Source organism: Octodon degus, unplaced genomic scaffold (assembly GCF_000260255.1).
Source record: "Octodon degus isolate 3935 unplaced genomic scaffold, OctDeg1.0 scaffold00138, whole genome shotgun sequence".
Classification (NCBI taxonomy): Eukaryota; Metazoa; Chordata; class Mammalia; order Rodentia; family Octodontidae; genus Octodon; species Octodon degus.
In genome coordinates this window covers 6,282,205-6,296,203 of record NW_004524714.1, presented here as the reverse complement: position 1 = coordinate 6,296,203, position 13,999 = coordinate 6,282,205, and the positions used below count along the sequence as shown (strand labels likewise).

Sequence of the window (13,999 nt, the reverse complement as noted above, 5' to 3'; positions counted from 1 at the left end):
GACCTCTCTTACAGAACATTTTTTTGTCTTCCAAAAATAGGTCCCTCTTGTGGAATTCTTAAGACTTTTTCAGAAAGTAGGCTTAGTTTTACTGGTTTGCCATTCAAACACACCCTGTATCACATTTAAACAGAGCGATCATTTTCTTTACTCTGTAATCAAGCAACTGGGTTGTTCACATAGATTGTAACAGTGCTGCCCAAGAGGGAATGAAACTCCTTGATGCTAAGTAGTGCTACTGAGTCTTGAAAAATATTAGTTCCAGGTGGCCTTAGGTTTACTCTTCTGAGTTGCCATGTTATGGACAAAACTCTTGATTAAAGTCAGAAGACTACCAATAGCCAGCTAAGGAACTTGGGACAAAAATCTGGTCTTATTTGGATTGTTCACAAAATGAGTGGGGACTGCAGAACATTATTTCTTAAACCCTATGTTCAACTTGAACTTAATTCTGCAAAGGCAAACACCCCATCATGGTTTTTTGTAATGCGGGGAGGGGGGAACTCTTATGAAACTCATAAGGGTTGCTTTACTCATGAGAGGATGAATTTGCAACTATGGGTATGAACTATGGGTTGAACCTGAGATTCCAAGCCAGATTTCATCATCTCTTTATGAAATCCTGAGCAAGTCACTTTTTCTCTCTCAGCCTCAACTCTGGTATCTCTACAGTGCAAGTCATTTCATAAGGTTGCTGTGTAAATAAATGAGAATCCTGTAAACCAACTGGTATATCTCATGCTGATACATGCCGCTTCCTTTCCACATCCTCAGCAATCAATACAGGCAGTAAGATGAGTGAGGTTGGGGAAAAAGCAAAGCCAACCACACTCCTGGAATTCCTAGTTTTCATCTGTTGCCTTGTATTAAGCTTCATGAGCACGAAGAGAAGGAAGTGCTCTGCTTTCAAAACAAAGCAAGAAAATACTGTGCCTGTAATTTATGTGGAATTCAGTCAGTCTCAGAAATGAAAAATGTTGTACTAGCCAAAGTCTTAAAGAATGTCAACCACCCTGGACTCCAGCTGCTTGAGGGAAGGTTGAGCCAGGATGATTTCCTTTTGAAAGGACCAGGAGGAGAAAGGGAGCTTCCTCACCCATGGGACCACCTGGGGCTGGCTGCTGGTATCAGCCCAGACTGCTACTCCAGAAGACACACCTGCCCTTCTGACTGTCCAGCCTCCTAATCCTCAAGCCCACCTTTGACAGCAGGCCATTGGGAGATTTGGAATAGTTTGATTTATTTCTCTTTTTTCTTTTCAACGGTGATTTTCTTTAAACTGTACAGCTTGTTGCTATTGTGAAATTGCAGCTCCCAAGAGGATTATGTTTCTAAGAATGGAGGCATCTGTATGGCAATAAAACATACGATATCCCTCAAACACTTTTAATTCTCAAAAAAATGATGTTCTAATGAGCATTGTCCCTTTACACAGTATTTCAAAATTCCAAGGAGCTAAGAAAGGCCCTAACCCAGAACTATCCCAGTTCATCTCATGGGTTTAGCTTCTGACAGAGCCCATATCCCAGGAACCACAATGGTGAAATTGTGTCACAGCAAGTGTGCCTTCTCTTAACTGACCATCCAGAAAACAAGAGCATAGTAGCCACGTTATTTTTAAATTTTTTTTTTAAGACAGTACAGCTTACAATTAAAACTCATGTTTCTCTTAAAAACAATTAGAAAGAAACAGCTACCCCCAAAAGCTGAGGAAAGTCTTCGTTAAGTAGCCTAAAAGATCCAGGTTTCCAGAATAGCACTTCAGGCACTGTGAAGAAAGACTGATTTCTCCCAGAGGGGCCCCAGCTTTGATGCCCAAACTGCCCTCAAACATCAGGCTATGCATTTTTGTATAGCAGGGTACCCTCAGGCGAGACAACCATAAATAGCTTAAAACAAGAATAGGAGATTCCATCTGTTTCTGGAATATTTCAGCAGCACCTGCTTTCAAGGTAAAAATCTGGGAGCTGTCCCCATAGCTTTCCTCCTTAACTCCTTCCCCCACCCTCAAACACTTATTTTAAACTAAAGCAGCTCACATACAATCCAAAAGGGCTTCTGCCACCACACCTGCCCAAGGAAACAGGGTCCTTTGATTTTTCTCCTGAACTGCGTGTGTTGTTTAAAAAACAACGGAACAGTCACAAAAGGAAACTAAACTGCTTAAACCTAGAATCTTTATTATTTCTAGTTTCTTTTTCTCTCAGTGAAATTTGAGTTTTTGTGTCTATAGTAAAAATGAGTCCAATACAGATAAGAAACGATGCAGTGCTTGTTCCTGCCATTATTAACAAAGGGCTCCAGAAGGTAGAATATTCTCACGCAATGCCATTCAGGTTTAAACACATGTCTGTATGCCAACTAGCATGGAAAGGCTGTTGCTCTCTATCAGGGGCCAGGAATATTTGTGTGAAAAAACAAACAAAAAGCTGAAGTTGAAGCTTGAAAAGTGCTGTCTGAATCTGGGATGTTATGCCCAAAGTAATATGTGGCATCTCTCCTAACTATAACCAAAATACACCAAGCACACTCTATGTTGAAAAAAGCACCTTAGCCTCAGTCTGCAAACATCGGTACTTGCAATGCCTGCTCAAAGCCACCTATGGGATGAATTTAAAATCTTAAACATGTCCCACCAGTGCTTTCACAGTCTGACCTGACTTTTGTCTAATCATCTCTTACTTCTGTCCTCTACTTAACATTCACAGTGTTCGTACATCTCACTTACCTTTCATTTTTCGGGATCTGGTACACCTCTTCACTGTGTTCGCTTCTCCCTTTTACCTACAGGCAAGTGTGCACCCATACTGTTTGATCCTCTTTCCCTGGAATCCATCAGCAACACTTTTCTGATTCTACAACTTAGAGATGAGCAGTGCCCAATCTATGAGCTCAAAAAAACTTATACATGTGTTTTTAAATAACATTTATGTATCATATTACACTTAAATTACTTGTTTACATATTCCCTTCCCCAAGGTTGAGTGGCTCCTAAGAGAGGGAAGGTAACAAAAGGGAAATAGGATGTGAACAGGAAAACTAGAGTGGAAACAGTGTATCTAAAAGCATATTCAGCCTTAGCTTTGGTAAATAACAAGAAGTACTTACTGTTATTTTGTGGTGTCAAGCTCAGCTCATCAAATCTTAGATGAACATGGTAACTGAACGGTTTTCAAATAGGGAGTTGGGGAGAGATCTTTATCTATTTTAAGAGGACTGCATAAATAAACACCAAAAACCAAGTGCTATATTTTGTTTGTTCCAGATATATATTAGGTATTCTTATACTTTTACTTTTTAATTTTTGTACTGGGGATCGAACTCAGGACCTTGTGCTTGCCCAGACAGGAACTTATGCTGCTGAGCTATCTCCCCCAGCCTCTCATACTTTTTAACTGAATAAAAATGTTTAGGGGCTTGCGGGTTAGCTCAGTTGTTTAAAACACCTGCTGAGGCAAACTCAGCCAGGTGCCGGGGAACGCGGTTCGATCCCCAGGTCTACATGCTATACCAGACTCGCCCTTAAGGCAGCCTGAGTCAGCCAAAAAAAAAAGTTTAAAGTTCGACTAAAAACAATTTTAAGTTACACCTTGATCAACAAATTACTTGCTCTTGAAGTATTTAATAGATTCTGAACTGTTTTATTTGAATATAAGAGTAGCTACTCAAGTTTTCTCAAGAGTTTAAATATGATACCTATACAAAATAGAGAAAAATGTAGCACCCAATGACCTATAAATGTCCTTTACAAAGACCAAAGAAATTTAAGTTTTGGGTGACTTTATGGATACCCAACGATCAACTGACTTTCAACCTGTATGTTCCTTCTATGGACCCCAAATCAGAAGTTGGCTAGAAACAGCATATTTCATTACAGCTCTGGCCTTTGTGAGATATATGCCATTTAGGAAATTTGGAAACCATGAAAAAAATTAGCTTTTAGTCACTTTAATTTTATAATATGGAACAATTTTTTGAGATAATTGTGTATGACATATCAGACCCAAATGGCACAACCTCAAAATGCCAAAATACTTTTCTGAACTTATAATGGAGAACAACTAACTTGCACATAACTATTGTCCTCCTAGTTGATGTTGTTCATTTAGCATTAACTACCATCCAGCAACTCATTAAATATTATAGTGAATCTCAAGGAGAAGTAAACTCCTTTAATGGCAGGAACTAGTCAACCATGGCAGGAAATAATGTATTTGACTTTATAGTGGCATTTGTGTTAATGTGACTTATTTATTCTCTAGTACAACTACATTTCTTGTAAAATTAACTGATAAAGAAAAAAAATTTAAAAACCAGGTTTATTTCCCAGGTATTCATTTTTTCAGAAAACAAGTATTACTAAGTACCCATGATGGACCAGATAAGCTTTGATCACCTTTCACATATTTGTGGAGGTGGTCGGGGTGATAAAAATTCTTGGCCTTCACAGGTAACTTTTCAGAGAGGAAGGAGAGAAAATAAAAATAAACCTAAAAGGTTTTATTATATAAAGGTGTCTCAGAACCTTTCATTATAAAGTTAAGTTTAAATTTTGTAATACGGATGACCCAGTCCTTTATGGACACAAGATATGTCAGTCAACATCTGCATACCCCTAGGGTATTAAAAGGTGTCCCCACCCCACCACAAATTTCATATTGTAGGTAATATGAAATCAGCAAATCAGAGATGCTTCTGCTAATAACTGCACTTTGGGTTTTATCTTTAATGTCCCACTGACTCAACCTCTCACCCGGTGCCTTTAGTACCTGGCTTTCCATTCTTGATGCATCTCCCTTTCTCTGAATACCATGCACTCAGGATCTTTTTTTTTTTTTTTTTTTTTGGTACTGGGGATTGAACACAGGACCTTGCATTTGCTAGGCAATTGCTTATTCCACTGAGCTATCTCCCCAGCCCCAGATCTTTTTTGTTTTTGTTTTGTGTGTTTGGTGACTGACTTTTAATAATGAGACTTCAAAAAATGAAACATACAAAGATCCTCATACAATGCACTCAGGATCTTAGATGAGCACTGTTCTACGTGCTGGAAATACATAGCTGTGTAAGACAAGGTCTTTAGCTATAATTTGCTGACTTTCTCCAATATGAGAAAGACAAAGGACTCTGTAGATCTACTGAACTATAGAAAGCATTTACGATGTGTTCAGAAGGGAATGATGAGCTCTGTTTGAGGAAATCCACTCTGAGAGGATGGTTAGAATGTACAAAGCCAAAGAAGGTACAATGGCCCATGGAGCCACAAAGAATATGGAAGAACAGGCCAAGAAGAAGTGATCCTAAGAAGCTAAATTTGGGGACAGCAAAGGCTGTGTCTACATAAACACTCCTACAGGGAACCATATCCCTCATGAAAAGAGTAAAAAGTGAAAACAGAAGTGGCTGATACTTCAGCTATAGCACTGGGTATTCTATGAACTGTGAGTAGACCTCAAGGCACAGATCAACTAAAGGGAACACATCTGAAGAAAGTAGAGAGACTAACCAATAAAAGAAGACACCGCAAACTCTGACCTTACTCTCTGGGTGACACCTGCACTCTCCTCTGGACATTCTGTCACCAGTAGACCCTTCCACTTACATACTAGTCTCAACCTAGCAACACTTCGAACCACATACATGGGAAGTGCCATGCATGTATAAATGTACATGTTAAAATACTCACAAAATGTACATTTCAGAATTTATAGAAGACATTTTATTTTTAATCACAGTCACTATCCTCTGTCACTAGATAGTCAATATTAAGAAAACATTGTACCTTAAGAGCATCCAATGTATATAGCACAGTGGTCTGTGACCATCCACCACCCTGGCTGGTCTGTGAACTCCTCAAAAGCAAAGATAGCTTATGGTAATCATTCAATTACAGGCTGACAAATACATGAGTGATTTAACACATCATAGTTTTCTTCATAGTTCCAAGTGTAACAGGGAGGAAACATCAATAGCTGTTATTTTTCATTCTAAAACAGTAACACTAAGCCTATTCAACTGGCTTCTCACAAACACAAAATACATGACCTTACATATGGGCATAAAAAATCAAATGGAAAAATCACAAGCAATTTAACTCTCTCTCTCTCTCTCTCTCTCTCTCTCTCTCTCTCTCTCTATCATATGCTAGGGCCTTACCACAAGCCTTCAGCATACTAAGCCAGCATGTACCCCTGAACTAACACCCTTAGCCCACTAAATGTATAGTATTAAATAAAGTTTCCTATTCTCTGAAATTTGCTGAACTCATGATAGTGATGATTTATTCTCTCTCTCTCTCTCTCTCTCTCTCTCTCTCTCTCTCTCTCTCTCTCTCTCTCTCCAGTTTTGAAAGAAAGACGCAATGTAACCTAAAACATAAGGGAAGACCTTTCTGTAAAACTCTAGGAACCTGGGTTATGCACTCACCTCCCTGAAATGTACAATATAAATATACAGTGTTTTGTCCAAATTGGAAATTTTCCTTTCAAAACAATAGAAGAGTGTTACTGTTAAAATGAAAGCATAGACAATGGTGGCACCCACATCCAGTAGTCTGGACGGGTCGTCCTTAGGCTTGGGCTACTGAGAGAGCTTGAGAACAGGTATGGTCTATTCCTCTCCCAAGGGCACCAGGTCCTACCCACATTCTGAGCTCTCCAGCAGCCAGCTGGCCTCTGGTACCCAAATTAGAAAATCTGTGTGTGGTGCAGAAAAGAGTCAACCTATTTGACTGAGAATGATGATGGCAAGATTTACATAGAGAAATGTAAGCCAGACTGACAGTGAACAAAGGAACTTCGAACATCAGCCCCTCAGGCCCAATTCTATGTGGGTATATAGGTATATGGGAGAGAAGATGGGGTCCTTTTCTTGGTGAGAAGAAGAAGAAAGTGAGGCTAGGACAGCAGGGAACTACCCTTCCTGGAATCCTTTTATCCTTGGGCCCAGGCTCAAGTCTGGGGCCCGGGTTTTGTCAAGGGCGCCTCCCCACTGCCCTGCCCTGCTGTACATGAGCAGAGAGAGACAGGAGGCAGGTCCCTGACACCTACTTAACCAGGGCAGATGGAGGGGAGCACGTGGGATGCCTTTACCTCCCCCACAGGAGGCGCCCAGCAGGAGCCCACAGAGCCAGCAGCTCCAAAATCGGATTTCCACACATCCTCTCAACCCAGAATGTGCCTTTCCTCTCTGGCAGAGGAAACAGAGCATTAAGCAAGTATGGCTCTGGTGTGTGAAGGATCTCAGAAGACCTAAAGAAGCCTTCTCATAGAGGCCTGTATATTTTTCAGACCTCACTGAGGTAGCCAAGTTGGGAAGCATTATTCATTCACTGACCCACAGGGGGCACGGGTATTACTTCAAGGAGGACACAACTCCCATCTGCAAGACGTCCCAAGTTACAGACACATACTTTATTAATAATCTTACATACACAAAATGTCCACAGAAAAGTCTAACAGGCTAATTTCTGACAGCTCCAGATAACAGCAGGAGGAACTAAAGCCATGCTGGCTCTCAAGCTTCCCACATTACACAGGAGCAATGGTCCCTTCCCACCCAAGAGTTGTGATACAAATAAATAAATACAATTATCTGCAGAACTTCAAGTGGAAGAGCAACACTGTGAAGTCCTTCTCCCAAAGTGCAGTGACTTCTGGGAAACAGATAGAGAAATAAAGAGAACAGCTGGAAAATTTAATTACAGAAGAATAACGCAAATGCTGACATTGTTTTGCAGAACTAACCAATAGCCAAAGCCCTTCTCCCTTACCTTAAGATACAGAAGCAGCTCTTGGCTCCTGAAGATAAGCGGCAGAACCCAAATCTCTGCTTGCTGTCAATGTCAGTGAGCACGAACGTGAAGTTCTGGCCAACTTGGCTAACTGTGAGGCTGCAGCAAAGACAGAACAAAGGGAAAGATGAAGGAGCAGTAAGTTTCTTGATAAAGTATCTAATCATGACAAGTTGTTGAACCTGTACCATTTCCTCCCTCAGTGAAATTCTTTATAAATGAGCTTAAAATTTACACACTTCAAAGAACCAGACTGTAGCTAGTTGACAGAGAGAAAGAGAAAGAGAGAGACAGAGACAGAGAGCAGAGAAACAGAGACAGAGGGACAGAGAGAGACAGAGACAGAGAGACAGCTAAAGTCTGTTCTAGTGACCACCAAGTATCAAAATCATCAGCACTTTCATGCCTTCCCCATACTGAGATCAGGCCCTAAGATGGTTCAGCTAATCAATCTGTGAATCCTAAAAGGGATTCTATTCACCTTGTTTTATGATGAGGAGAGTTGAGCAACACTCACCCAAGGTCCCAGCTGGATTTTAAGCCAAGCCTAACTCCACTGGCTACTCCACCAACTTGCTGCTAACAATGAAGACCCCTGCTGTTCAGAAACTAAGGGTAATTGCACCTGCAAACCTTAAGTGTCTCTACTATGTGTCAGCACAACCACCTGGCTGTTCAGTGGCATTCCCATTTTACAGAAACAGACACTAAAGGACAAAATAGGTAGGAAGTGGAAACAACTTCAGAGTTGCTAAGAGCTGCCACTCAAACTAGAATGAAAAAGAAACAAGGTTAGCTGACACTTTCCTAAATTCTCATGTCTTCTATAATTTCTGAATTTGAGAAACATATTTCATACTTCAGAGGATGGAAGTACCAAAATGTCATGCAATGCAAAATCCCAAGAAATAGAAATAATGCTTTAAGCATTTTTAAAAAGTACAAATTCCTGAATCAATAAAATATTAAACACATAAAAGCAACAGAAGGTAAAAAATATTTAAAAATTTAGAAAGTATATTGCTAATCAGAGTAATATAGAAATTTTTTAAAATTTACTGTTGAAAAAAATCCACTGAAACAGATTTTAAATCAGTTTATCCATTACCTTGTAGTTGGTTCCTTTTTAGAACTTAAACATTCTAAATCTAATACATAAATTAACACTAAAATATTTTATAATTTGAAACAATTGTTCAAACAGACTCCTTAATTCATACTGTACTGTACATATTACACTGAATTTTACTAAGTAACTTCTAATTGATAAAATACTCAAACTGGTAAAATATTCAATTGATACTATCATTTACAATTTACTTTATAAACTGTTAATAGAAATGAAAAATCATACCTTACCAGGCACAATTCTTACTGAGTTGGGATATGATATGAATTAAGATTCAGATGTAGGGTAGGTTTCTAAAACTCCCTTACATTAAAAAAAAAAAAAAAAAAAAACTAAAAACTAAAAATTAAGGGAATTTTCAAGGTATCCCACTACCAAGGTCAAGGGCCCTACATACTTATATTTAAGGAAATAATTCCATCCCTTGGAGAATGGTTAGGGAGTTCGGGAAAATAATTTGAAAAGAAAATGTTCCACTCTCCTTATTTAACTAGGAAGGTGAACAAAAACAAGGTGGCAATTTAAAAGCAGCGTAGTAATAAAGCAGGTGTAAGTAATGCTATCCCTGTACCTTACACAGCCAGAAGAAGGAACACATTTCTATAAAAGTTATAGAGCTGTCAAGGGGACACCAAACGCTACCTTCTTATGGCTGTTATGTTTTATCTATAAAGCTTGGATACTGTGTTACTATGGTGATTTAATACTATGTTTTAAAGGGAGATTATATGATTAATTTTAACAAGGTAGAGAACTGAAGATGTGTGAGAAACAGGATTCTAGCTCACATAATTAAAGTGATTGGGGAGGAAAGTAAGTCTCAATGGGGGTGGGAGAAACATGTTTTATTAAAATATTTAAAGCAACAGGTCTAGAGGAGTCTGAGATAAGTCTAAGATAAATCACAAGTAAGGTTGTGCTTTTGTGAAATCCTAGTATATGATCATACCAAATATGATTGTTCATTATCTTAATGCAAGGTTTGATTTCATTTCTAGAATGCTTAAAATGAATATTCTCTAAGACGCATCCTAAACAAGAAAAGCATTGACAGAACTAGATGAAAAGAAAATACACAGGATTTCTAGGAAAAGGACACAAAAATAAACAATACCTGACTTGTAACTGGATGTCATTAATTTCCTATCTTTTCACTAGCATTAAAAATGCTGAAAAATAATATCTAGCTACCCTGTAGGCTCACAAAAAAAGAGAAATTGATTACTCATCTACATTACTTGGTACAAAGCGCAAGTAAGCGACTACTAACTGGTTCTTCCTTTACCATGCTACTTAAAACCCACAAGCACCACTGTTTCTTAATCTAGAATAACATCTAGAATAACCAGGAGGCTTTGGGAGTCAGTGTATAAGCAATTAGTACTGTACTACGGTTAGTTCTTGTAGGAACAATTAATAAAAGAGAGGCAAGCTATCATTCACTGAACAAAAACTGAAATTCACATTAAAATCATATAGTTGCATACAATCTTCCTAAATCAGCCATAAAGTATCTGAGTAAATGTAGCAATTCTGCCTTGTTTTTCTCTTCTGTGATTTTTTTTTTCCCCCAATAAAGGCAATCCTCGGGGGAACAAGTGATTCAAGTTTGCAAAGTGAAAAATTCTTTTTTGGGTTTAGAAGGAGATAATTATTACTCTCAATTGATTAGCTTTTAACTTTTTTTTTTTTTAAGCATTTAACTCTTAACAGGGTGAAATGTGTTATCAAAGCCCAAAATTAGTTGAATGTAAAATAATTTTTCCTTGGACAATTTCCAATAAACTAAAACTCTGTCGGGGCAGTCAAACAGAGGTTAACTTGCAGAGCTCTGAACCTCCAAGGAATTTATCAGTATTTCTCCATTTGCTGAGGAACAGGAGTATTCAGTATTTTCCATAAAAATTGGAAAGGTAAACATGTTTCTTTAAAGAACATGGTTTCTTGTATGGTTGCCTTTTTTTTTTTTTTTTTTTTTTCCACCTATAATTGTAAAAGGGATTGAAATAAGAAAGAAAAATGTATTCAAATGGCATGCCTCAAGTTTATCAATCTTTATGGCACAGGAATACTTCCTTGTACATAAATACATTATCCTGATCCATTTATCTGTTGATGGACATATATGCTGCTTCCACGATTTAGCTATTGTAAACTGTGTCTATAAACAAGGGTATCCGCATATCCCTTAATACGATGATTTTAAATCTTTTGGGATGACACAGAAACGGGATAACTAGGTCAAATGGAATGTTTACTTTTAGTTGTTTAAAGAATCCCCACACTAGTCAGACATACAAGCTTACACGTCCCATGATTTCTCTTATATAAGATTTTTTTTCTCTCTCTCTCCTCTATGTTACAAAATAGAAGATAAATAAGAAGTAGGGAGAAGTTCAACTAATTCCCAAAATTACCTATTCCACTATTTCAAAAAGATTTTCAGGGGCTGGGGAGATGGCTCAGGGGAATAAGCACTTTCCTGGCAAGCACAAGGGGCTGAGTTTAATCCCTGGTTCCGCAAAAAAAAAAAAAAAAAAAACTACTCCAACTTAAAAATAATTTTTTTCCACATATATGCTAATTTGTTTCATTTATACTACTAATTTCTATTAATTCACTGAAAAAAAACTCATGTGCTGTTATTTGTTTCTTCTTTGTAAGAGAATTTATCTATGTCTTGCACTATGATTAACTATTTTGAAGATAATTATACTTGGTATATTAGCTATTGTCATTTTTATTCTAATTTTTTTCATAGAATAAGAAAAGAAAGGAAGAAGTCAAACTATCCTTATTTGTAGATGATATGATCCTTTACATGGAAGATCCAAAAACCTTCACCAGAAGACTCTTAGAAGTAAGAGGCCAATTCAGTCATGTGACAGAATACAAACTAAACACAACAATCAATAGTGTTTCCTGTCCTGACAAGGAACCCACTGAAAAGAAATCAGGAGAGCTAGCTTGTTTGCAATTGCTTTTAAACAAATTAAGTACTAAGAAATTAACCTAACAAAGGAAATGAAAAACATCTATAATGAAATCTCTGAAAAAGAGATTGAAGAGGACATTAGAAAATGGAAAGACATTCCCTGTTTTCCATTAGGCTGAACCAAAATGTTAAAATAGCCATATGAACAAAAATAATAGATAGGTTTAATGAAATTTCAAATAGCATCAGCATTCTTTTACCAAACTAGAAAAAACAATTCTAAATTTTATATGGAACTCGAAGAGACCTAAAATAGCAACAAGCGCAAAACAGGAAGCATTATAGTCCTGATGGTCGAGTTCTATTACAAACTTATAGTAATAAAACAGAATGGTACTGGCACAAAAACAGACCTGTTGACCAATGGAAATATACAGAAACAACACCAAGTACCTTCAGTCAAGTCATCTGATTTTTGAGAACGGGACCAATAAAATAGGCTGGAGAAAAGATAGCTTGTTTAACAAATGGTGCAGGAAAAACTGGTTATCTGTATACAAGAGAATAAATCTAGATCCATATTTCTTACCCTGTATTAAAGTCAAAACAAAATGGTTCACAAATCTAAATATAAAAACAAAAACAAATGTATCTACTGAAAAACAAACATGGTAAAAGTTTTGAAGACATAGGCATAGACAAGAAGATTTCCTGAACAGAACAATAAAATATAATACCAGGCATCACCAATAGGATCATGGGCCAGCCAAACAGCTCAGTAGATTAAAGCGCCTGCAAGCAGACACAGGGACTTGGGGTTCAATTCCTGGGCCTGCTGTGCCGGCCCCGTCCCTGGGGCATGCTGAGATGGCAAGTGAAACTGAGCATGGTGGCACGCCTGTAATCTCAGCTCTTGGGAGGCTATAAACAGATGGATCACTATGAGTTGGATCTAGTAGTGAGACCCTGAACACCCCGTAGACACTTTCCTAAAGAAATACAAAAAAAAAAAAAAAAGGATCATATCAAATTAAAAAGCTTCTGCACAGCAAATGAAACAGCCAACAGAGTGAAGAGATAATCTACAGAATGAGGAAAATTTTGCTAGCTACTGCTCAGGACTAATAGCTAGAAAACGGTTTTTAAAACTCAAAAAAATTAGAACTCATAAAATGAAAGACCCAATCAAAAACTAGGCAATTGAAATGAATAGTTCTCAAAAGAAGTATAAATGGTCAATAAGTACATGAAAGAAATGACCAGCATCTTTGGACATTACCAATATGCAAATCAACATAACACTGATTCCAGTAAAAATGGCTTATTTCAGTAACAAAGGCTATCATCAAGAGATCAAAACAGGGGCTGGTGAGATGGCTCAGCGGTCTAAAGCACCTACTTAGAACAAACTTAGCAAAGCACAGGGACTGCGGTTCAATCCCCCAGCACCACATGCCAGCCAGCCCCGCCCCCTGGTGGGCTGAGCTAGTCTCTCACACACACATACACAAATAAATAAATAATTAAAAAAAAAGTCACCTTTATAAAAAAAAAAAAAGAGATCAAAACAAAAACAAAAGTAGATGCTGGGGAGGTTGTGGTGAAAAAACCCATTCTTACATTGTTGGTAGGAATAAAAAACCCTATGGAAATTAGCGTGGAGATTCCTCAAATTAAAAACAGAAATTCTTTTGAAAAGAAAAAAAAAACAAAAACAAAAACAAAAAAAAACAGAAATTCCATTTGAGCCAGCTATTCATATCTCTTCTGGGTACAGTACCTTCCTGAAAGAGTTAAAGGCATCATACTACATGATGCATGCATACCCTATTTACAGTAGCAAAGTTCACACTAGCCAAACCACAAAAGCAGCTTATGCCCACCAACAGATGCATGGATAACAGATGAATGGGGTATATACAATGGAAGACTACTCAGCCATAAAGAAGGATGAATCTGAGTCATTTGTAAGAAATGAATGTATTACACACCTATAATATTCAATAACGGAACTTAGAAAAAAAAGGGGTATACCGATGAATGTCCATTTTGTATCTGTGTATTCAAAGTGGTTAGGATAGATATATAGTTGCTGAATAGAGTGATTTGTTCTAATGGTGTTTGTAAATAGGATCACAAGTCC

The 13,999-nt window shown here is 37.7% G+C and overlaps 1 protein-coding gene across 5 annotated transcripts in view; it reads right to left on the bottom strand.

The window, feature by feature from the left end:
• Positions 1-13,999, bottom strand: part of Dennd1a (DENN domain containing 1A) — a 578,498-nt gene that overhangs the window by 368,599 nt on the left and 195,900 nt on the right. For all 5 annotated transcript variants that reach the window (XM_004641595.2, XM_023701683.1, XM_023701685.1 and 2 more), the window contains one exon: positions 7,772-7,891. In XM_004641595.2, coding sequence (XP_004641652.1) covers positions 7,772-7,891 — 120 coding nt within the window. The remainder of the gene's footprint in view (positions 1-7,771; positions 7,892-13,999) is intronic.